Source organism: Monomorium pharaonis, chromosome 2 (assembly GCF_013373865.1).
Source record: "Monomorium pharaonis isolate MP-MQ-018 chromosome 2, ASM1337386v2, whole genome shotgun sequence".
NCBI lineage: Eukaryota > Metazoa > Arthropoda > Insecta > Hymenoptera > Formicidae > Monomorium > Monomorium pharaonis.
In genome coordinates, this window is record NC_050468.1 from 23,006,636 (window position 1) to 23,031,182 (window position 24,547).

The 24,547-nt window shown below is 30.4% G+C and overlaps 2 protein-coding genes across 10 annotated transcripts; both read left to right on the forward strand.

Moving 5' to 3' along the window:
• The first annotated feature begins 676 nt into the window (after positions 1–676).
• LOC105827850 (serine protease gd) lies at positions 677–7,329 on the forward strand. Of its 5 annotated transcripts, XM_036283418.1 has the most exons (8): positions 2,667–2,715; positions 2,853–3,038; positions 3,166–3,247; positions 4,073–4,307; positions 4,755–4,920; positions 5,252–5,599; positions 5,911–6,287; positions 6,524–7,329. In XM_036283418.1, the coding sequence occupies exons 4-8, from the start codon at positions 4,086–4,088 to the stop codon at positions 6,812–6,814; spliced, it is 1,404 nt and encodes a 467-aa protein (XP_036139311.1). In that variant the 5' UTR covers positions 2,667–2,715; positions 2,853–3,038; positions 3,166–3,247; positions 4,073–4,085; the 3' UTR covers positions 6,815–7,329. The 5 variants fall into 5 exon arrangements, with proteins under 5 accessions (XP_012521479.2, XP_012521481.2, XP_012521478.2 ...); XM_012666025.3 differs by lacking the exons at positions 2,667–2,715; positions 2,853–3,038 and adding an exon at positions 677–827; XM_012666024.3 differs by lacking the exon at positions 2,853–3,038 and having other exon boundaries at positions 2,643–2,715.
• An 809-nt stretch (positions 7,330–8,138) lies between these two features.
• On the forward strand, positions 8,139–13,847 carry LOC105827852 (serine protease gd). 5 transcript variants are annotated; one of them, XM_012666031.3, is made up of 6 exons: positions 8,139–10,679; positions 11,122–11,290; positions 11,818–12,165; positions 12,445–12,833; positions 13,260–13,574; positions 13,652–13,847. In XM_012666031.3, the coding sequence occupies exons 1-5, from the start codon at positions 10,425–10,427 to the stop codon at positions 13,527–13,529; spliced, it is 1,431 nt and encodes a 476-aa protein (XP_012521485.1). In that variant the 5' UTR covers positions 8,139–10,424; the 3' UTR covers positions 13,530–13,574; positions 13,652–13,847. The 5 variants fall into 5 exon arrangements, with proteins under 5 accessions (XP_012521485.1, XP_012521486.1, XP_012521488.1 ...); XM_012666032.3 differs by having other exon boundaries at positions 13,694–13,847; XM_012666034.3 differs by having other exon boundaries at positions 8,139–9,919; positions 10,450–10,679; positions 13,260–13,847.
• Positions 13,848–24,547: the final 10,700 nt, after the last annotated feature.

Here is a 24,547-nt window from a genome sequence, read left to right on the forward strand (position 1 = left end):
TAAATGTTTATAACAATTAGGAAAATGCTCGTCTTCTCGCGAATGATCGATCAGTCGATTGTGGGTTACGGAAAGATATTTCCAGCCAAATTTGAAGGAAATCATACTTTGCGTTTAGGCGTGAGACGCGGAAAACGATAAAAATTAGTTAAAAAAATTTATAACAATTGGTAAATTACAAGTCTTGTTGCAAATGATCGATTATGTATTATAATGACTAAATTCTATGCAAATTTTTCAAAGTTTGTTAAGAATCTTATAACCAGGGAATTTTTAACGTTTGATTGAATGGTGCCTCCTGGAAACGCCTATATGATGTTCAGCCCTGGCCGCTCGACGTTTGGCTGCTGCCTTTGGTTGCTAGCTTTAGCTACATACTGCGCGATGGCAGAGAAAACATGTCTAACCAAAAGAGAGAGACAGCAACTGGTCCTGGTCAAACGCTGTCTTTGTCTAACCTTAGCATAGTGGACGCTAGACAGAGAAAGAAATTAATCACGTCTCCTTTTTGTCTTTCTGCCGGATACTTTTCAAGACTTTTTGCAGGGAATGCTTAGTGCATGCTTTATGTCGATACTTTATAACTAAAAGTCATTTATTTCAAAAGTTAGACTTTGCGCGCTATCTACCTGTAATTCAAGGTCTTCTCTAAGCATCTTGATACATAGCATAAGCCGCAGCGTGTTAGTGAGCTTGTAGCAACCAAATGCATAATACGCGTTTTGATTTGAGATCTCTTCTACCTTCAGTGCGATCAATTCAATTCAAATAAAAATTTTTATTTTCGTAATTTTGTAATTTTCGTGCTTTAACATCATCATTACAATGTAAGTAGATGTTTACAGTCACTCTAATTTTTTTTAATTAAGTGTAACCATACAAGAAGAAATGCGAGCATCGTCCATTTTTAATAGGAAGATAGACGGGATCAAGATGAACGTAAAAGTCCACCATAATTTTTGGATATCTCCAATAATAGCTATTAATTTTTCACATTGTAAGATTAATGTTTCAAGTTTATTTAGTATTTCTTTTGTCAAAATAATGAAAACTGTCAATATAGCAAGTAAAAATGTGTGCTAGGATCGGATATCCTTTGTGGTCACCTAATGTAATCATAATTAATTAATAATTGTTAATAATTGTATTTTAATAAATTAAACGAATTAATAACATATAAAATATATCAATAATTATTTCTGTAATCTGAATAGTAATTGACGCACGCATTCTATACAAATACATATTAATCATGAATATCAACATAACAGCGATAAGAATTAACTGTAGACAAGATATTAGTAAAGACGAGTTATATACGAGAGTCGCTGTTGTATGTAAGTTGATTCCTAGTAATGAAAATTTGTGTAACGGAGCAGAGATTAGACTCCTACAACCTTCAATGATAGTAAATGAACTAAATGACATGACCTGACTTATGACTTTGACTTCCCACTAATGCAACATTAAATGCATCTTCAGCATGAAAATTGCAAACACATTTTGATAAAAAATTATTGGGGGGGTCCCGTTTGCCTACAATTCCGATTACCTGCAGCTTTGTTTGCACACACGAAAATAATTAAGGTATAAGAGTAGGATTGCACACATGACATTATTGCGCACATACACATTGCACACACGACAATATTGCACGCAGCACATTGCACACATGACACTGTTGCACACATGCACATTGCACACATAACATTATTGCGCACATGCACATTACACACATGATAATATTGCGCTGATACACATTGCACACATGACAATATTGCGCACATAAAATAAAGAAACAATATTAACACATTGCACACGTGACATTATTACATGACGTTATTCTAGTGTTAAATTAAAAAATATATAATTTTAATTACTTTTATTAATTTTACAATTTTATTTTAACTTTCCGCTTGATCAGATTATTTTATTTTGAAAAAGATTTATTAAAGTCAAAACACATTTATTTTAATTTATTATTCTTTATTCATACATTAAAAAAATTTTTTTTATCTTGTTTAATTTTCTTAATTAGTTCGTATTATTAACCTTTTTTATTTTTATGTGCATATATTGAGTCTGTGATTATCTATTAAATTATTTCAAAGATTCACTTTACACATATTTTGATCAGAATTGCTCTTTATTTAAAATTCCAATATAAAAAATGTAACATTATATATTATAAAACTTCCAAATTGTAATTTAGAAATAATTACATTTTTTGTATACATATACTAATTATTTTTTTTAATTACAATGTTTTTAGCATTGCTTAAGTAAATACGCTATTTATACGAATATATTTTTTGAAGCTATAAATTTTAAAAGTTGTTAAAAAATAACAGGTCTCATATAAGTACATATACTAAATATCTGAATTCCTTTTTGGCTTTTTGGAAACGTTTCAGAGTGTTCAATACGAATGTTTTAATAAGAATGCCTTAAAACAGTGTTATAAAATAAATACAAATAAATAAATAATAATAAAATAAATAATATAAATAAATATACGTAAATAAAAATATTTATATAATTTGAAATGCTTGAAGCGTATTCTAACAATCAATAAGAAAATACAAAATACTCTGATAAAAACGTAAAAGATAAGGATTGACAGTTAATAAAATGAAATATTAAAGTAAAGGCAGACAGTTACATATGAGAGTTGCATTGATGCTCACCACAATTTGAAATTTGTTAAGCAAAGTGGTAATTATACCTAATATATAAACTAATTCCATGTGTACTGAATAACCAAAGTGCAAGTTTAATATATGCTCTGAGAATGTGTGAAATTTATAGATGTATATGAGTTTAAATTTGTACGCAGATATTTATTTTTCTAGTTTTCTTTTTAAATGGATTTGACTGGAAATATAATTAATAATTGGAGAAATTTTCTTGGATGCATAAGTTTTATCATACAGTTTATGCATGGAAGTAACCTACATTTAAAAACAAATACAAATAAATTATATGTTTGTTATACAAAATGTGTAACTCTACCAATTTGTTCAAGTCTTATTAGGGGAGTAAATATCTTTTACTCGAACAGTTTTAGAAAAAAAACTTTAGTCTAAATAAAAAGTTAAAATATTTTAAATATTCAATAACCGTATTTCCTAATAAACATACTAATATACTATATATTATATTTAGATGCCGAGTTTATCATATTCGTGACGTTTTATTTATGACCTTTGAGCTTATTTGATCTAACAGTTTTCCTCATTTACTTGTGGTAAATTATTTTACATTATATAACAATATCCGATTTTCCAATCTTATTAACTATAATGATTATATCACAAAGTTTTATTCAGTAATATTGATAAGCTTTTTGCAACAAGTAATTCATTAAAAAAATTTTAAAAATTAGTTAAATATCTAAAAGTACCACTTCTTTGAAAACACAAGTTTTATTTATAGCAATCAATGAAGTTAGTATAAAAAAATGTATAATAATTGTTTTTAGGAAAAGGCGTGTCTTTATTAAATCGTTATTAACAAAACCCGAATTGTACAAATAAGTAATTTGCACATTTTGGGCCGTAAGATATAAAATGAACCTCGCTTCGCGTAAAAAGTCGAAAACCCATATAAAAGAGAAACAATTATATCTTGTGCTTGAAGCAAAGGTTTCAATTTTCCACGAACAAAGTCTATTGTATATCTTTCTCTGCTTAGGTAAAAACGTGTATACCTACACCGTTTCACATAGGTTTTCGACTTTCTAGGTGGAACAAAGTCCATCATACACCCCTATTATTTATAAGACATCTACACTTCTACTGTTCCATTTATTTGTTAATAAAAACATACTACTTTTAAATTTTATACATTTTATTTTTATGTTTATTGTTGTAAAAAGAAAACTTGTGTTTTCGAAGAAATCCTAAATTTTTACCAAAAATTTTTTTTAAACAATTAAAAAATTCATAAAGCTAATGTTAGTGACATACATTTTGAATAATAAAGTTAAAATTATGTCAAAAATTTAAAACAATTTAAAAATATTAAGTACATTTATAAATTGTATAAATGTATCTTATTAATTTTATAACAGAATCTCAAAAAAAATGGCCAAGATTTCCGTTTTGATCTCGTTATTACTGTGTCTACTTTGCACCAAAACAGTTATTTTGGTACAAGGGCAATTATCTAATTGCTCCGAATATTTTACATATATGACCAAACCTGAGACAATGTCAGGACTTTTGGGACAGATCGAAATCCCAACTCCTCCAGAAAATGATGACTTTTATTTAAAAGTGGCTTTAAATGTTGCCAGTGAGTCGTCAGTAAGTATTCTTTTTTATCTTTATTAAGGGTGTAGAAGAATACACAAAAGGTTTATGACTAATACATAAAATTTATAATAATTTTTATAATATACATTTTAAACCTCTGCAATTAGTGCTTTTAAGAAATAAATCTGTTTTTGCCTTAAGAAAAATAGTATATTTTAAAATAACCAAAGCATAACTTAAAAATGTTTTTTTTAATAGTTTGTATCATACAAATTTTAAGATATGTGAAACAATTTTTTAAATATTTTTAAATATTTAAAACAAAATTGAATACACAATTCTCTCACAAAAAGAACAGAAGCAGGAAATAATTAAAACTTAAAAACATAAAAAATTTTAAAACTAATTAATTAGAAACGTTTATTTAATTTATTATTTGTAAGTTTTATTTATATAATAAGTATATAAATAATTTAATTAATTATTGTTGCATTCTAGAAAAAATTTTTTCGATTAGAATTGGTACGACCGATAAAAGAATCTGTTCAAGCTGTTCAACAGGGCAATTCTTTGTTTTATTATATTTATTTCCTTTCACAACCAGGCGAACCAAATCCAACATTATCTGCAATATGGTTTAATGATCGACAATACTGTCCTGAATGTAAGTATCATATTTGTACGAAATATATATTTAAAGAAGTTATAATATTAACAAATGTCTTTCCTAGGCATTTATTCTTGTGTCAAGTTAGTCTTTTTTACTTATATCTGGCTATGTGTAATTTCCAAATAAAACGGCGAAAATAAGTAGAAAATAAAGTTTATTAGGCCAATTAAAATTTTCTTTTTATTATACACCGTTTTCTAACTTTTCGTAAAAAAAATATCTCACGAACATTACCTGTGTTTTAAAATAACTTCTATTAAAAAAAAAATAAAATTTTTTGTTACTCTTAAAGAACGTACGATTTGAGACATGTAACATTTCGCAGCAAGAGGAAATATCAGAGCTACTCTCGTATTGGCACATATTGTGTACCTGTCGAACGAAGAGCCACTTTCTTGGCGTCGAAATTCGAGCAACTATCGCAAAAATAATCCGAGTCACGAGTATCTGAACTACTTGAGCCACTCTAAACCTATTACTGCCACTCCTTCTGATGGTGACAATGAATGCGGTACTACCAATTATTATACTGACGACACAAATATGTTGCTCTCCGACGGTGAGAAGGCTTTACCGGGCCAATGGCCATGGGTGGTAACAATCTTCGTTGTAACAACAAGCTACGAGTTTCAGTGTGTTGGTTCCGTTCTGACAACCAGCCATGTTATAACAAGTATGCTACCAAATCGAAGAAAGAAATTCGTCATTATTAGTATAAAACATGCAACTTTATGTGTGCTTCTTACTTTATAATTTTTTTCCTGAATAATTGTTCTCATTTTACATCCCGGCAAACATCAACTGACAGTTATACTAATTGTTAGTTGATGTTTCCTGGGATATTTTCTCATAATTATCTTTACATGATTCTTAAAGTATGCGCTTTGAGAAAATATTTAATTTATATGTTTGATATTTATATAATTTTTTCCCCGATAGAGTCTGTGAATTATTAAAAAATGCATATTTCTGCCTTTTTTACAGCGGCGTATTGCTTAAAGTTGAATTCTTCTGGGAACGATACCATAGACCCTAACAATTTATTTGTGGCCTTTGGAAAATTAAATTCACGCCAGTGGCGTGAGAGAGGAACCATTACTCGGGATGTTGCGAGCTACAAGATTCATCCCGACTATGCACACACGGACATAGCTGACTTTGATCTGGCGATTTTAACCCTCAGGATACCCGTGACTTACAGCCCTTTCATCAAGCCTATTTGCCTCTGGTTTGGTCCTACCAATCTTCAAAATGTGATTGATAAGACAGGATATGTCGTAGGATGGGGACAGAACTTTTCGGGTAACTTCGGCCAATACACTGAGGAACCACGGATGACGAGAGTACCGATAGTGAGTCAGGTAATGATCTTTACAGCCAATTTTCCGACTTCCGTGAATGTATCAATTCCTTTTAAATCGATAAGCGTAATTATTTAATAAAGAAAAACGGTTTTCTAATTTTAAACTCTCTTGAAGTAATACATTTCCGCATATTTATCCTACATACGCATATGTGAAACGTGAGAGAATTCTTTGTTATTGTTATAAGTAAAATATATTGTGCAAGTAAAAATCTGGCTTTGTTGCACGGTTAGGAGGATTGTCGAAGAAACGACCCAGGTTTTGTCCGTCTCATTTCAAATCGCACTTTTTGCGCTGGTTCGCGGTACGAGAGCAATCTTTGCAACATTGATTACGGAAGCGGACTTATGCTTTTCGACTCTATCAGTGGACGTTATCAGTTGCGCGGCATGGCTTCGCGAACGGTAACTAACCTCGCCCGTAGGTGTCCTTTAGGGAAGTTTATCGTCTACGTCGACGTGGCCAAATATATACCTTGGATTCGGCAGCAGATCTCAACTATTGTAAAATGTGCTAATACGTAAGGTTTATTTGATACGCGATATTTAAATACGACAGACTAAATGCAATTACGGATTTTACCTTTGCTTAACTTTATTATTATAATATATTTATCTCAAATATTAAAGATAAGAAAGGATATATAAGCGAAAAGTCGCGCGTGAGAAACAATTATAATTATAATTATCTTAGAATATGTTTTTTAAAATTAAATAATATTACGTGATATATGTATAATATAATACGCTTGTCAATATGTTTAATCACTGTTCTACAATGAATACCTATATCTTTAACTATTATATAATTTACTATTATATAATTCTACTATGTTTCATTATACATTATAAAAAAATTAATATGACGTATATTATATATTGTCAATATTGTTATAAATGTAATATTAAAATCAAACTATTCACTGTCTTTTAATAATTAATACACTGATTCGATTTAGAAAATATTAACTACTAATTTACCTGTCATCGTAATATTTCGATTATTACATAGCTCAACATTAAACATGCAATGTGGATAATATGTGTCATTTTTCATAGATATTTAATCCAAATCTGCAAGCGAAATTTTTACACTTCAGATTTTTCAGAAAGTTGAGATCAAAAGTGCCAAAAAACCAAGTTTCTGATTATTTTTTAAACAACGTTGCAGGTAAACTTAATGTGCTTAGAGACCTTTAAGTGCTTAGAGATTCAATTAAAGCTTGAATCTTGTGAAAGATAATCATAATGAAGATAATGTTACACACTTGAACGGTAATAAATTTTTACTGCGCGTACGTTTACTGCTTGTCATCGTACGCCGCTTATGAATGTACGTACAAACACGAATATATAAATGAAAAACTATTGCTTCTACATGCTAAAATGTACAAGTGCAAGGACAATTCCTAAGATCAATGATGCTAAAAAAAATTAATTGATTAACAATCCAAAAATACTCCGTTTATTTCAAATATGTAAAATAAGAAACTTCTAACAACGTTTTGTATTAAAATATACAAGTGTCAAAACAATGTCTAAGACAAATAATGTTAGGAAAAAAAAACAGTTTCTTAACAATCTTTGTTTGGAAGTATTTCGTTTACTTTTGAATATTCAAGCGTATTTGAATATGTAACATAAAAAATTTCTAACAATTTTTTCTACGTTTTGGACTATAATGTACATGTACGAGAGCAATTTCTAAGAACAATGACGTTAGAAAGAAAGTTTATTAAAAACCAAATCTTAGAAGAATTTTGTTTAATCTGAAGTACTCACAAATATTTATAAATTAAATTTATTTTATTTAATAAGTGTAAAATTATTTTTCAAGGAGTTTTATGTGATAAATTATATTATGTATATAATTTTAAGATTTAATAACTTTAAATGACAATCAGTGTATTATCATTGATTTGTAGTGATAGACTTGTAACTGTGATAATTAGTGAGTATTCATAACTTTTTTAGTAATTTCAATTTCAATATTAATGTATTATCATTGAGAGATCAGTGTATTTATTTCACTAATTGATAAGTTATAAGCCTATTATTAATAATCAGTAAATTTTTACTGACTTCACTGATTTTTTACTGATTGTGCTTTAGAGAGTAGCTTTCAAGAAATTTCTCGCTATTCTGTCCTCCTATATCAATCTTGAAATTCTGAAATAGAGCTAGAGTACACAAAAAATGTAAAATCTATCGAAATATAAAGAAATCCACGATAGAATTTCGGTAAAAATAATATTTTTCACAATAAATTTCTTACAGATTTTTAAAATACTTATGAATAACATAAAATTATTAAATTGTATTTTAAATTAATTTATGATATTACATTCGAGCTTCAGTTCGAAATTACAAGTGAGATTTTTAATTCATCGATTATTCAATCGCACGATGCACAAATAAAGTTTTTATTTTATTTAGCAAAGTTGCACCTGCGCATAATACGATTAATTAATTGATGAAAAACTCGCGTTATATTTCAAGACCGACAAACAATTAGTGTGTAGTTTGCACCAACTAAAAATTGTAAAAATTTACATGAAAATATTACTAGGATTTAAATCCACTTGGACGAACAATGGTATCCTTCTTTGCTTATTTGTATTTACACTTACGCCATATTATTATTTTAGCACCTTCAGACCGCACATACATGCTATTCCGTTTACGAATGAGTAAAATTGTTTAAAAATTTTTAAAAAAATTTATGCTTTTTTAAATTTTTCTAATTAAAGTATAAAATAAAGGATGATGAGTAAAACACTTCACTTTGGCTTCACAGTGCAACATAAGTTATGCACGTAATCTTAGATTTTTTTAATCGCTGAATACAATGATAATTCTTATCTGTCTAAAGTCTTTCCATGAGAAAGTGTTTTAAAAAGGTTAAAATAAGTCATTATGACTGCCTTCAATTTGTCTTCTATTCTCTAAATTACAATAAGTGAAAATAGACTAATTTCAGTGATATACTTATAACTTGTCAATCAATAAAATAATATATTCATCTTTCAATAATTGTACACTAATTCTAAAGTAAAAATTACTAAAAGTTAGTGGACACTTACTAATTATCACAGTTATAAGTATATTACTACAAATTAGTGAAAATACATTGATTGCAGTTTAGAAAGTAAGTTTAATTGTATTTTAATAAATAAATCTGATTAATACCATATAAAAGCAGGAATATACTCTCTAAATCTGAATAGGAAGTAAGAGGAATTTTACTTGATTTGCAGTGCTATTTTTGTAACTGTAATCATCAGTGATTATTTCTATGTTTTAGTGATTCCGATAAGAGGGGAATACTCCTATACTAACTGGAATCGCTGTATTATTATTGGCTTGGTTTATACCAAGCCGTCCAATCCTGGTTCACTTTGAAGTGGAATTCCTTGGATGTGTAAACCGGTTCTATGACGTTATTTTCATTTCGTTCTTAGTACAAGTAAGATCAATCCGCAAACATTTCCTAAATTTATTTCGGAGTCAACAACTAGACTCGGGGTTGAACAACTAGATATAAATTAAGCTATTGAAAAACAGTGCAGATATCATTTGTTGACATATGTAAGTGTGATACTAAAATTAATCTATTCTCAGCGTTTTTCAGTAAGTATTATAGTACACTGATTCCGATTTAAAAAATATTAACAATTTTAATTAATAATTTATGTCCATTGTAATATTTATGTTAATAATAATGTTAGGAAATAAGATGTCCTTGCCCTACCAGACGCATCGCGTTACTATCATTGTGCAAAGTATTCTTTTCTGTTTATTTCCTCATTAATAAGTTTAAATACTTGTAAACGTAAAAAGATTATTAAAATACGATTCAAATGTGAATTTTATTACTTTTTTAAATTGAATTTGCCACTTATAATTTTTGGAAAATTTACCTTTTTTTACAATAGTTATTTTTTCAGATAAATCATACTTTTAACATCTTACTTATAATCTACAAACTTATCTGACTTATAATTTATCAGGTTTCTTTATACATTTGTAGTAAATTATTTTACACACACACACACACACACACAAAAGCGCGAACATTAAATAAGGATTAAAATTATATTAAAAATTAGAAAAATTAAGTACACTTATATAAATCATGCCTTTTGCTAATTTTATAACAGAATCGCAGAAGATGGCTAAGATTTTCATCTTAATTGCACTGTATTTACTTTGTACCAAGGCAATTATCTTGGTACAAGGGCAGATATCTGATTGTTCGGAATATTTTACATATATAACCGAACTTGGGGCAACTGATATGTCAAAACTGTTGGGACAGATCGAAATTCCAACTCCTCCAGAAAATGATGAATTCCATTTAAAAGTAGCTTTACATGTTGATGACTCGTCTGTAAGTATTCTTTTTTATCTTTATTAACGTAGAAGAAAAATTTGTATATGTGTATTATATAATGTTACGACTATTAATATAGGCAATTTCTAATAATTTTTTAAAATATATTTTTAACATACATTTAATTCTGTAAATAGCAATTTAAAAAATAAAACTCTTTTTGCCGTAAAAAATTAGTGCACTTTAAAATAACTAAAGCACAATTTAAAAATATTTTTTACATAATTTGCATTTTTAAATATATTTTGAGATTTGTGAAATATCTAAGTAATCACAACATGAAACTAAACATATAATTTTGTCACAAGAAGAACAAAGATAGATCAAAAAATAATTTAAAACTTTATTTTAAATTTTATATAATTAATAATTTTTAAGTTTTATTTATATGTATAATAGATAAGAACTAGGCTTATATTTAATTATTGTTGCGGTTTAGAAAAATTTCGTGCGATTAAAATTGGCACGGTCGACAAAAGAGTCGGTTCGAGCTGTTCAAGAAGGCAATTCTTTGTTGTATCATATGCATTTCCCCTTAGCAAGCGAATCAAATCCAACATTGTCTGCAATATGGTTTAACAATCGACAGTATTGTTCAAACTCTAAATGTAAGTACCTCATTTGCTCAAAAAAAAAAAACAAAACAATAAGTATTATATCTAATATTTCAAAAAATAGTACTAAATGTTTTAGTTACTTAGAGCCGATATCACCAACTCCGGTTACCTTAACCGGTCAGTTATTCCATTGGAATTGACCAATCGTATTTGTCGTTAAGCAAAATTAACAAATGTGATTGGTCAATTCTAATGGAATAACCGACCGGTTAAGGTAACCGGAGTTGGTGAAATCGGTCCTTATTCTTTCGAATCATATCAAGTAAGTTCTTATTTATATCTGACTTTGTGTTATTCAAAATAAAAAAACAAAAGTAATAAAAAATAAGTAGGAAATTTAATTCATTGGGCCAATTAAAATTGACTGTTTCTATCATATATTGTCTTTACGTAAAAACACATCATATCACAGCCATTCTTTGTGTCTTGAAATGTCTCTTAGTTTCTGTGCTCAGAAGAAAATGAAATGTATTTTTTATTCTAAAAAAATTTTTAATTGGTAACATTTCCCATTTCAGCAAAAGGAAATATCAAAGCTAATCTCGTGCTGGGACACATTGTGTTCTTGCCAAACGAAGAACCACTTTCTTGGCGTCGAAATTCCACCACATATCGCATAAATAATCCGAGTTACGATTATCTAAACAGTTTAAACCACTCTAAAGCCAATTCTACTACTCCTTTTGTTAGCAACAATGAATGTGGTATTACCAGTTATTATACTGACGATATAAATAATCTAATTTCTAATGGTGAGAAGGCTTTACCGGGCCAATGGCCATGGATGGTAGCAATCTTTGTCGTGAGAACAAGTTATGAATTTCTATGTGGTGGTTCTATTCTAACAACCAGACATATTATAACAGGTATGCTACTAAATCGAGAAAATATGTTATTACTATTACTATCTGCCTAACAAACATTTTGTGAGAGCTTTTTATTCTACGTTTGCCTCCTTTTCTGAACAATTGTCTATTCATGTCATGTATTTTCTGATAATACTTTTAAATGGTCGTTAGAATCTCGCATTTGAAGAAAATCTTTGATATATATTTAATATATATTTGGTATTCAAAAGTTCTTCATGTGTCTTTCGCGCGACAGAGCCTGTAGATTATTAAGAAATGCATATCTTCTTTTTACAGCGGGACATTGTATGAAGGAGTTCTTGAATGACACTGTAGACCCAGACGATTTGTTTGTGGCCTTTGGCAAACTAAACTCACGTCACTGGCGTGACAAAGGAACTATCATTCGCGAGGTTGGGGACTATGAGATTCATCCTGACTACGCACACGCAGCCACTGCCGACTCCGATCTGGCAATTTTGATGCTTAGAACGCCCGTAGATTTTAGTCCTTTTATTAAGCCTATTTGCCTCTGGTTTGGTCCTTTCAATCTTCAAAATGTCATCGGTAGAACAGGGTATGTCGTAGGTTGGGGTGAATCTCCGACCCAAACTGAAGTTGGATTTAGCGGCTTTAATCCATATATCGATGAACCACGAATGGCAAGGATGCCAATAGTGAGTCAGGTAAAAACTTTTACAAAAGTTAATTCTTCAATCATTGTAAAATTTGCTATTTGATATACAAACTAAATGACATCCAAATTTTTCTATTTATTAATATAATAGCAATGTCGTTATAATAATAATAATAATAATAATAATAATAATAATAATAATAATAATAATAATAATAATAATATTTATTACATACATCCATATTAGATGGATTTGTCAAACCATTGCAGTTTTCGAGTTAAATTGATAAATGCATTAATTTTTTTTTAATCAATAAATCTTATCACGTCATAAAGAGAAGATATTCTCGAATTTTTGGTGAATGCTCTTGAAGTAATATTTTAACATATATCTGCACATGTATAATCGACGAAATCCGCGCTATTGTTATCAGAATATGATGAGACAAATAATAAAAACTTGACATTGTTATAGGAGGACTGTCACTCGAGAAATCCATATTTTGTCCGTTTGACCTCAAACCGCACTTTTTGTGCTGGTTTACAAAATGAAAATAATCTTTGCAACGTTGATTCCGGAAGTGGGCTCGTGCTTTTCGATTCTATCACAGGTCGTTATCAATTGCGCGGCATCGTTTCGCGACCACTATTCGACGGTGGTAATCGCAGGTGTATAGGATATATGGTTTATGTTGATGTGGCCAAATATGTACCTTGGATTCGACAGCAGATCTCGACTACGTAATTCTGATTTCTCGTTGCAAAATGTGCTAATCGTCATGCTTTATATGTAAGGAAATTTTACCTTTATCTTTATGTTCAACATTCATCGGTCAAATATTTAACTTATTATTGTTTATATATAAGGTTTATTACAATAAGGTACTTAATCCTTCACGTTGACTGTAGGGTCTAAACGAGCCGAAGAAAGATTCAGCTTCAATTTAAAAATACTAAATAACGCAGAAGCTACATTTGTCGTGCTATCTCTTATTAATTTACCTTTGTATACACTGATATCAATAAAAAAAAATTTTATAGATAATAAATATATTTGGTAAAAGTTGTTTGTATTTTTTTACCTTAAATTTCACCACTTCTCAAAATAAATATCTTATTTGGAACAACTGAACCATTTTTGTCCTCAAAGTATAACATCTGAAAAAAATCTCATAGAATTTTTAGCTTTAAAATTTCAAAAATTGTAAAGTTATAAATCTTTAGTGAAAATTTAATTTTTCGGTTTTTTCATTTCTTAAATTTTTGCTTTATACTTGACATCGGGTTTCACGAAAAAATCGGTTGCACCTTAAAAATAAATTCAAAGATTATTCAGTAATTTCGTTAAATTAAAATAATTAATACTCTTATTACAACGGTCTAAATCAGAATAAGCGAAAATTTTACCTGATTTGAAATGCTATATTTGTAAAGGTTATCATCAGTGAATATCCTCTATGTTACCGATTAAATAAGGAACACTCATACCAACGCGAATTACAGTATTATCATTGGCTGCGTTGAGCAGAAAAATCAGCTTTGCAACTGTTGTAAAATTCTTCACGATTGGTACTTACCCTTAGTTCCTGTTAGATCTAAACGTATAAACCAGTCGAGAATTGTCGCCAGATATGTAAAAACTATACAACACGACAATTAAATTCGAGTGTCGTGCTGATTTCAGCCATTTAAAATTGTGTACAAATGTTTAAACGATAGAACTCTGTGTAAAAATTATAGAAAAACACAGCAGTATACGAGAACAGTCGAGAATTGTCGCCAGATATGTAAAAACTATCCAGCACGTTAATAAAATTCGACTGTCGTGCTGATTTCAACCAGATAAAATTATGTACACAAGTTTAAACAATAAACCTGTGTTTAAAAATTATAGAAAAATACAGCAGTATACGAGAACTGTCGAGAATTGTTGCCAGATATGTAAAAACTATCCAGCACGTCAATAAATTTCAAATGTCGTGCTGATTTCAGCCATTTAAAATTGTGTACACAAATTTAAACTATAGAACTCTGTTTAAAAATTATAGAAAAACACAGCAGTATACGAGACCTGTCGGGAATTGTTACCAGATATGTAAAAACTATCCAGCACGTCAATAAAATTTGAGTGTCGTGCTGATTTCAGCCATTTAAAATTGTGTACAAGATTTTAAACTATAGAACTCTGTTTAAAAATTATAGAAAAACACAGCAGTATACGAAAACTGTCGAGAATTGTCGCCTGATATGTAAAAACTAACCAGCACGACAATTAAATTCGAGTTTCGTGCTGATTTCAGCCTTTTAAAATTGTGTACACAAGTTTAAACTATCGAACTCTGTTTAAAAATTATAGAAAATCACAGTAGTATACGAAAACTGTCGAGAATTGTCGCCAGATATGTCAAAACTACCAAGCACGACAGTTTAATTCATTTTTCGTGCTGTTTTCGCGCTTTTAAAATTGTGTACACAAGTTTAAACGTTAGAACTCTGTTTAAAAATTATAGAAAAACAATGCAGTATACGAGGACTGTCGAGAATTGTCGCCAGATATGTAAAAACTATCCAGCACGACAATTAAATTTAAGTTTCGTGCTGATTTCAGCCATTTAAAATTGTGTACACAAGTTTAAACGATAGAACTCTGTTTAAAAATTAAGGAAAAACAATGCAGTATACGAGAACTGTCGAGAATTGTCGCCAGATATGTCAAAACTACCCAGCACGACAGTTTAATTCATTTTTCGTGCTGTTTTCGCGGTTTTAAAATTGTGTACACAAGTTTAAACGTTAGAACTCTGTTTAAAAATTAAGGAAAAATAGTGCAGTATACGAGAACTGTTGAGAATTGTCGCCAGATATGTCAAAACTACCCTGCACGACAGCTTAATTCATTTTTCGTGCTGTTTTGGCGCTTTTAAAATTGTGTACACAAGTTTAAACGTTAGAACTTTGTTTAAAAATTATAGAAAAACACAGCAATATACGAGAACTGTCGAGAATTGTGGCCAAATATGTAAAAACTATCCAGCACGACAGTTAAATTCGAGTATCGTGCTGATTTCAGCCATTTAAAATTGTGTACAAGATTTTAAACTATAGAACTCTGTTTAAAAATTATAGAAAAACACAGCAGTATACGAAAACTGTCGAGAATTGCCGCCAGATATCAAAAACTATCCAGCACGACAATTAAAATTAAATTTCGTGCTGATTTCAGCCTCTTAGAATTGTGTACACAAGTTAGAACGTAGGAACACTGTTTAAACATTAAGAAAAAACAATGCAGAATACGAGAACTGTGATGAATTGTCGCCAGATATCAAAAAATTATCCAGCACGACAATTAAAATTAATTTTCGTGCTGATTTCAGCCTCTTAAAATTGTGTACACAAGTTAGAACGTTAGAACTCTGTTTAAACATTAAGAAAAAACAATGCAGAATACGAGAAATGTGGAGAATTGTCGCCAGATATGTAAAAACTATCCAGCACGACAATTAAAATTAATTTTCGTGCTGATTTCAGCCCCTTAAAATTGTGTACACTAGTTAGAACGTTAGAACTCTGTTTAAACATTAAGAAAAAACAATGCAGAATACGAGAACTGTCGAGAATTGTCGCCAGATATCAAAAAACTATCCAGCACGACAATTAAAATTAATTTTCGTGCTGATTTCAGCCCCTTAAAATTGTGTACACAAGTTAGAACGTTAGAACTCTGTTTAAACATTAAGAAAAAACAATGCAGAATACGAGAACTGTCGAGAATTGTCGCCAGATATCAAAAAACTATCCAGCACGACAATTAAAATTAATTTTCGTGCTGATCTCAGCCTCTTAAAATTGTGTACACAAGTTCAAATGTTAGAACTCTGTTTATAAATTAAGAAAAAACAATGCAGAATACGAGAACTGTCGAGAATTGTCGCCAGATATCTAAAACTATCCAGCACGACAATTAAAATTAAATTTCGTGCTGATTTCAGCTTTTAATATTGTGTACACAAGTTCAAACGTTAGAACTCTGTTTAAAAATTTAGGAAAAACCATGCAGTATAGGAGAACTGTCGAGTATTGTCGCCAGATATCAAAAACTATCCAGCACGACAATTAAAATTAAATTTCGTGATGATTTCAGCCTTTAAAATTGTGTACACAAGTTTAAACAATAGAACTTTGTTTAAAAATTAAAAAAAAAACAATGCAGAATACGAGAACTGTCGAGAATTGTCGCCAGATATGTAAAAACTATCCAGCACGACAATTAAAATTAATTTTCGTGCTGATTTCAGCCCCTTAAAATTGTGTACACTAGTTAGAACGTTAGAACTCTGTTTAAACATTAAGAAAAAACAATGCAGAATACGAGAACTGTCGAGAATTGTCGCCAGATATCAAAAAACTATCCAGCACGACAATTAAAATTAATTTTCGTGCTGATTTCAGCCCCTTAAAATTGTGTACACAAGTTAGAACGTTAGAACTCTGTTTAAACATTAAGAAAAAACAATGCAGAATACGAGAACTGTCGAGAATTGTCGCCAGATATCAAAAAACTATCCAGCACGACAATTAAAATTAATTTTCGTGCTGATCTCAGCCTCTTAAAATTGTGTACACAAGTTCAAATGTTAGAACTCTGTTTATAAATTAAGAAAAAACAATGCAGAATACGAGAACTGTCGAGAATTGTCGCCAGATATCTAAAACTATCCAGCACGACAATTAAAATTAAATTTCGTGCTGATTTCAGCCTCTTAGAATTGTGTACACAAGTTAGAACGTAGGAACACTGTTTAAACATTAAGAAAAAACAATGCAGAATACGAGAACTGTCGAGAATTGTCGCCAGATATCTAAAACTATCCAGCACGACAATTAAAATTAATTTTCGTGCTGATTTCAGCCCCTTAAAATTGTGTACACAAGTTAGAACGTTAGAACTCTGTTTAAACATTAAGAAAAAACAATGCAGAATACGAGAACTGTCGAGAATTGTCGCCAGATATCTAAAACTATCCAGCACGACAATTAAAATTAATTTTCGTGCTGATTTCAGCCACTTAAAATTGTGTACACAAGTTCAAACGATAGAACTCTGTTTAAAAATTAAGGAAAAACAATGCAGTATACGAAAACTGTCGAGAATTGTCGCCAGATATGTAAAAACTATCCAGCACGACAATTAAAATTAATTTTCGTGCTGATTTCAGCCTCTTAAAATTGTGTACACAAGTTCAAATGTTAGAACTCTGTTTATAAATTAAGAAAAAACAATGCAGAATACGAGAACTGTCGAGAATTGTCGCCAGATATCTAAAACTATCCAGCACGACAATTAAAATTAAATTTCGTGATGATTTCAGCCTTTAAAATTGTGTACACAAGTTTAAACAATAGAACTTTGTTTAAAAATTAAAAAAAAACAATGCAGAATACGAGAACTGTCGAGAATTGCCGCCAGATATCAAAAACTATCCAGCACGACAATTAAAATTAAATTTCGTGCTGATTTCAGTTTTTTAAAATTGTGTACTCAAGTTAAAACGTTAGAACTCTGTTTAAAAATTAAGGAAAAACAATGCAGTATACGAGAACTGTCGAGAATTGTCGCCAGATATCTAAAAACTGTCCAGCACGACAATAAAAATTAATTTTCGTGCTGATTTCAGCCTTTAAAATTGTGTACACAAGTTATAACGTTAGAACTCTGTTTAAAAATTAAGAAAAAACAATGCAGTATACGAAAACTGTCGAGAATTGTCGCCAGATATGTAAAAACTATCCAGCACGACAATTAAAATTAATTTTCGTGCTGATCTCAGCCTCTTAAAATTGTGTACACAAGTTCAAATGTTAGAACTCTGTTTATAAATTAAGAAAAAACAATGCAGAATACGAGAACTGTCGAGAATTGTCGCCAGATATCTAAAACTATCCAGCACGAAAATTAAAATTAAATTTCGTGCTGATTTCAGCCTTTAATATTGTGTACACAAGTTCAAACGTTAGAACTCTGTTTAAAAATTTAGGAAAAACCATGCAGTATAGGAGAACTGTCGAGTATTGTCGCCAGATATCAAAAACTATCCAGCACGACAATTAAAATTAAATTTCGTGATGATTTCAGCCTTTAAAATTGTGTACACAAGTTTAAACAATAGAACTTTGTTTAAAAATTAAAAAAAAACAATGCAGAATACGAGAAATGTGGAGAATTGTCGCCAGATATGTAAAAACTATCCAGCACGACAATTAAAATTAATTTTCGTGCTGATTTCAGCCCCTTAAAATTGTGTACACTAGTTAGAACGTTAGAACTCTGTTTAAACATTAAGAAAAAACAATGCAGAATACGAGAACTGTCGAGAATTGTCGCCAGATATCAAAAAACTATCCAGCACGACAATTAAAATTAATTTTCGTGCTGATTTCAGCCCCTTAAAATTGTGTACACAAGTTAGAACGTTAGAACTCTGTTTAAACATTAAGAAAAAACAATGCAGAATACGAGAACTGTCGAGAATTGTCGCCAGATATCTAAAACTATCCAGCACGACAATTAAAATTAATTTTCGTGCTGATTTCAGCCACTTAAAATTGTGTACACAAGTTCAAACGATAGAACTCTGTTTAAAAATTAAGGAAAAACAATGCATTATACGAGAACTGTCGAGAATTGTCGCCAGATATCTAAAACTATCCAGCACGACAATTAAAATTAATTTTCGTGCTGATTTCAGCCACTTAAAATTGTGTACACAAGTTCAAACGATAGAACTCTGTTTAAACATTAAGAAAAAACAATGCAGAATACGAGAACTGTCGAGAATTGTCGCCAGATATCTAAAACTATCCAGCACGACAATTAAAATTAATTTTCGTGCTGATTTCAGCCACTTAAAATTGTGTACACAAGTTCAAACGATAGAACTCTGTTTAAAAATTAAGAAAAAACAATGCAGTATACGAAAACTGTCGAGAATTGTCGCCAGATATGTAAAAACTATCCAGCACGACAATTAAAATTAATTTTCGTGCTGATCTCAGCCTCTTAAAATTGTGTACACAAGTTCAAATGTTAGAACTCTGTTTATAAATTAAGAAAAAACAATGCAGAATACGAGAACTGTCGAGAATTGTCGCCAGATATCTAAAACTATCCAGCACGACAATTAAAATTAAATTTCGTGCTGATTTCAGCCTTTAATATTGTGTACACAAGTTCAAACGTTAGAACTTTGTTTAAAAATTTAGGAAAAACCATGCAGTATAGGAGAACTGTCGAGTATTGTCGCCAGATATCAAAAACTATCCAGCACGACAATTAAAATTAAATTTCGTGATGATTTCAGTTTTTTAAAATTGTGTACTCAAGTTAAAACGTTAGAACTCTGTTTAAAAATTAAGGAAAAACAATGCAGTATACGAGAACTGTCGAGAATTGTCGCCAGATATCTAAAAACTGTCCAGCACGACAATAAAAATTAATTTTCGTGCTGATTTCAGCCTTTAAAATTGTGTACACAGGTTCAAACGATAGAACTCTGTTTAAAAATTAAGGAAAAACAATGCATTATACGAGAACTGTCGAGAATTGTCGCCAGATATCTAAATACTATCCAGCACGACAATTAAAATTAAATTTCGTGCTGATTTCAGCCTTTTAAAATTGTGTACACAAGTTATAACGTTAGAACTCTGTTTAAAAATTAAGGAAAAACAATGCAGTATACGAGAACTGTCGAGAATTGTCGCCAGATATCTAAAAACTATCTAGCACCACAATTAAATTTAAGTTTCGTTCTGATTTCAGCTTTTTAAAATTGTGTACACAAGTTTAAACGTTAGAACTCTGTTTAAAAATTAAGAAAAAACAATGCAGAATACGAGAACTGTCGAGAATTGTCGCCATATATGTAAAAACTATCCAGCACGACAATTAAATTTAAGTTTCGTGCTGATTTCAGCCTTTTAAAATTGTGTACACAAGTTGAAACGATAGAACTTTGTTTAAAAATTAAGGAAAAACAATGCAGTATACGAGAACTGTCGAGAATTGTCGCCAGATATCTAAAAACTGTCCAGCACGACAATAAAAATTAATTTTCGTGCTGATTTCAGCCTTTAAAATTGTGTACACAGGTTCAAACGATAGAACTCTGTTTAAAAATTAAGGAAAAACAATGCATTATACGAGAACTGTCGAGAATTGTCGCCAGATATCTAAATACTATCCAGCACGACAATTAAAATTAAATTTCGTGATGATTTCAGCCTTTAAAATTGTGTACACAAGTTTAAACAATAGAACTTTGTTTAAAAATTAAAAAAAAACAATGCAGAATACGAGAAATGTGGAGAATTGTCGCCAGATATGTAAAAACTATCCAGCACGACAATTAAAATTAATTTTCGTGCTGATTTCAGCCCCTTAAAATTGTGTACACTAGTTAGAACGTTAGAACTCTGTTTAAACATTAAGAAAAAACAATGCAGAATACGAGAACTGTCGAGAATTGTCGCCAGATATCAAAAAACTATCCAGCACGACAATTAAAATTAATTTTCGTGCTGATTTCAGCCCCTTAAAATTGTGTACACAAGTTAGAACGTTAGAACTCTGTTTAAACATTAAGAAAAAACAATGCAGAATACGAGAACTGTCGAGAATTGTCGCCAGATATCTAAAACTATCCAGCACGACAATTAAAATTAAATTTCGTGTTGATTTCAGCCTCTTAGAATTGTGTACACAAGTTAGAACGTAGGAACACTGTTTAAACATTAAGAAAAAACAATGCAGAATACGAGAACTGTCGAGAATTGTCGCCAGATATCTAAAACTATCCAGCACGACAATTAAAATTAATTTTCGTGCTGATTTCAGCCCCTTAAAATTGTGTACACAAGTTAGAACGTTAGAACTCTGTTTAAACATTAAGAAAAAACAATGCAGAATACGAGAACTGTCGAGAATTGTCGCCAGATATCTAAAACTATCCAGCACGACAATTAAAATTAATTTTCGTGCTGATTTCAGCCACTTAAAATTGTGTACACAAGTTCAAACGATAGAACTCTGTTTAAACATTAAGAAAAAACAATGCAGAATACGAGAACTGTCGAGAATTGTCGCCAGATATCGAAAAACTATCCAGCACGACAATTATAATTAATTTTCGTGCTGATTTCAGCTTCTTAAAATTGTGTACACAAGTTCAAACGATAGAACTCTGTTTAAACATTAAGAAAAAAAAATGCAGAATACGAGAACTGTCGAGAATTGTCGCCAGATATGTAAAAACTATCCCGCACGACAATTAAAGTTAATTTTCGTGCCGATTTCAGCCTTTTAAAATTGTGTACACAAGTTCAAACGTTAGAACTCTGTTTATAAATTAAGAAAAAACAATGCAGAATACGAGAACTGTCGAGAATTGCCGCCAGATATCAAAAACTATCCAGCACGACAATTAAAATTAAATTTCGTGCTGATTTCAGTTTTTTAAAATTGTGTACTCAAGTTAAAACGTTAGAACTCTGTTTAAAAATTAAGGAAAAACAATGCAGTATACGAGAACTGTCGAGAATTGTCGCCAGATATCTAAAAACTGTCCAGCACGACAATAAAAATTAATTTTCGTGCTGATTTCAGCCTTTAAAATTGTGTACACAGGTTCAAACGATAGAACTCTGTTTAAAAATTAAGGAAAAACAATGCATTATACGAGAACTGTCGAGAATTGTCGCCAGATATCTAAATACTATCCAGCACGACAATTAAAATTAAATTTCGTGCTGATTTCAGCCTTTTAAAATTGTGTACACAAGTTATAACGTTAGAACTCTGTTTAAAAATTAAGAAAAAACAATGCAGTATACGAAAACTGTCGAGAATTGTCGCCAGATATGTAAAAACTATCCAGCACGACAATTAAAATTAATTTTCGTGCTGATTTCAGCCTCTTAAAATTGTGTACACAAGTTCAAATGTTAGAACTCTGTTTATAAATTAAGAAAAAACAATGCAGAATACGAGAACTGTCGAGAATTGTCGCCAGATATCTAAAACTATCCAGCACGACAATTAAAATTAAATTTCGTGCTGATTTCAGCCTTTAATATTGTGTACACAAGTTCAAACGTTAGAACTCTGTTTAAAAATTTAGGAAAAACCATGCAGTATAGGAGAACTGTCGAGTATTGTCGCCAGATATCAAAAACTATCCAGCACGACAATTAAAATTAAATTTCGTGATGATTTCAGCCTTTAAAATTGTGTACACAAGTTTAAACAATAGAACTTTGTTTAAAAATTAAAAAAAAACAATGCAGAATACGAGAACTGTCGAGAATTGCCGCCAGATATCAAAAACTATCCAGCACGACAATTAAAATTAAATTTCGTGCTGATTTCAGTTTTTTAAAATTGTGTACTCAAGTTAAAACGTTAGAACTCTGTTTAAAAATTAAGGAAAAACAATGCAGTATACGAGAACTGTCGAGAATTGTCGCCAGATATCTAAAAACTGTCCAGCACGACAATAAAAATTAATTTTCGTGCTGATTTCAGCCTTTAAAATTGTGTACACAGGTTCAAACGATAGAACTCTGTTTAAAAATTAAGGAAAAACAATGCATTATACGAGAACTGTCGAGAATTGTCGCCAGATATCTAAATACTATCCAGCACGACAATTAAAATTAAATTTCGTGCTGATTTCAGCCTTTTAAAATTGTGTACACAAGTTCAAATGTTAGAACTCTGTTTATAAATTAAGAAAAAACAATGCAGAATACGAGAACTGTCGAGAATTGTCGCCAGATATCTAAAACTATCCAGCACGACAATTAAAATTAAATTTCGTGCTGATTTCAGCCTTTAATATTGTGTACACAAGTTCAAACGTTAGAACTTTGTTTAAAAATTTAGGAAAAACCATGCAGTATAGGAGAACTGTCGAGTATTGTCGCCAGATATCAAAAACTATCCAGCACGACAATTAAAATTAAATTTCGTGATGATTTCAGTTTTTTAAAATTGTGTACTCAAGTTAAAACGTTAGAACTCTGTTTAAAAATTAAGGAAAAACAATGCAGTATACGAGAACTGTCGAGAATTGTCGCCAGATATCTAAAAACTGTCCAGCACGACAATAAAAATTAATTTTCGTGCTGATTTCAGCCTTTAAAATTGTGTACACAGGTTCAAACGATAGAACTCTGTTTAAAAATTAAGGAAAAACAATGCATTATACGAGAACTGTCGAGAATTGTCGCCAGATATCTAAATACTATCCAGCACGACAATTAAAATTAAATTTCGTGCTGATTTCAGCCTTTTAAAATTGTGTACACAAGTTATAACGTTAGAACTCTGTTTAAAAATTAAGGAAAAACAATGCAGTATACGAGAACTGTCGAGAATTGTCGCCAGATATCTAAAAACTATCTAGCACCACAATTAAATTTAAGTTTCGTTCTGATTTCAGCTTTTTAAAATTGTGTACACAAGTTTAAACGTTAGAACTCTGTTTAAAAATTAAGAAAAAACAATGCAGAATACGAGAACTGTCGAGAATTGTCGCCATATATGTAAAAACTATCCAGCACGACAATTAAATTTAAGTTTCGTGCTGATTTCAGCCTTTTAAAATTGTGTACACAAGTTGAAACGATAGAACTTTGTTTAAAAATTATAGCAAAACACAGCAGTATACGAGAACTGCCGAGAATTGTCGCCAGATATCTGAA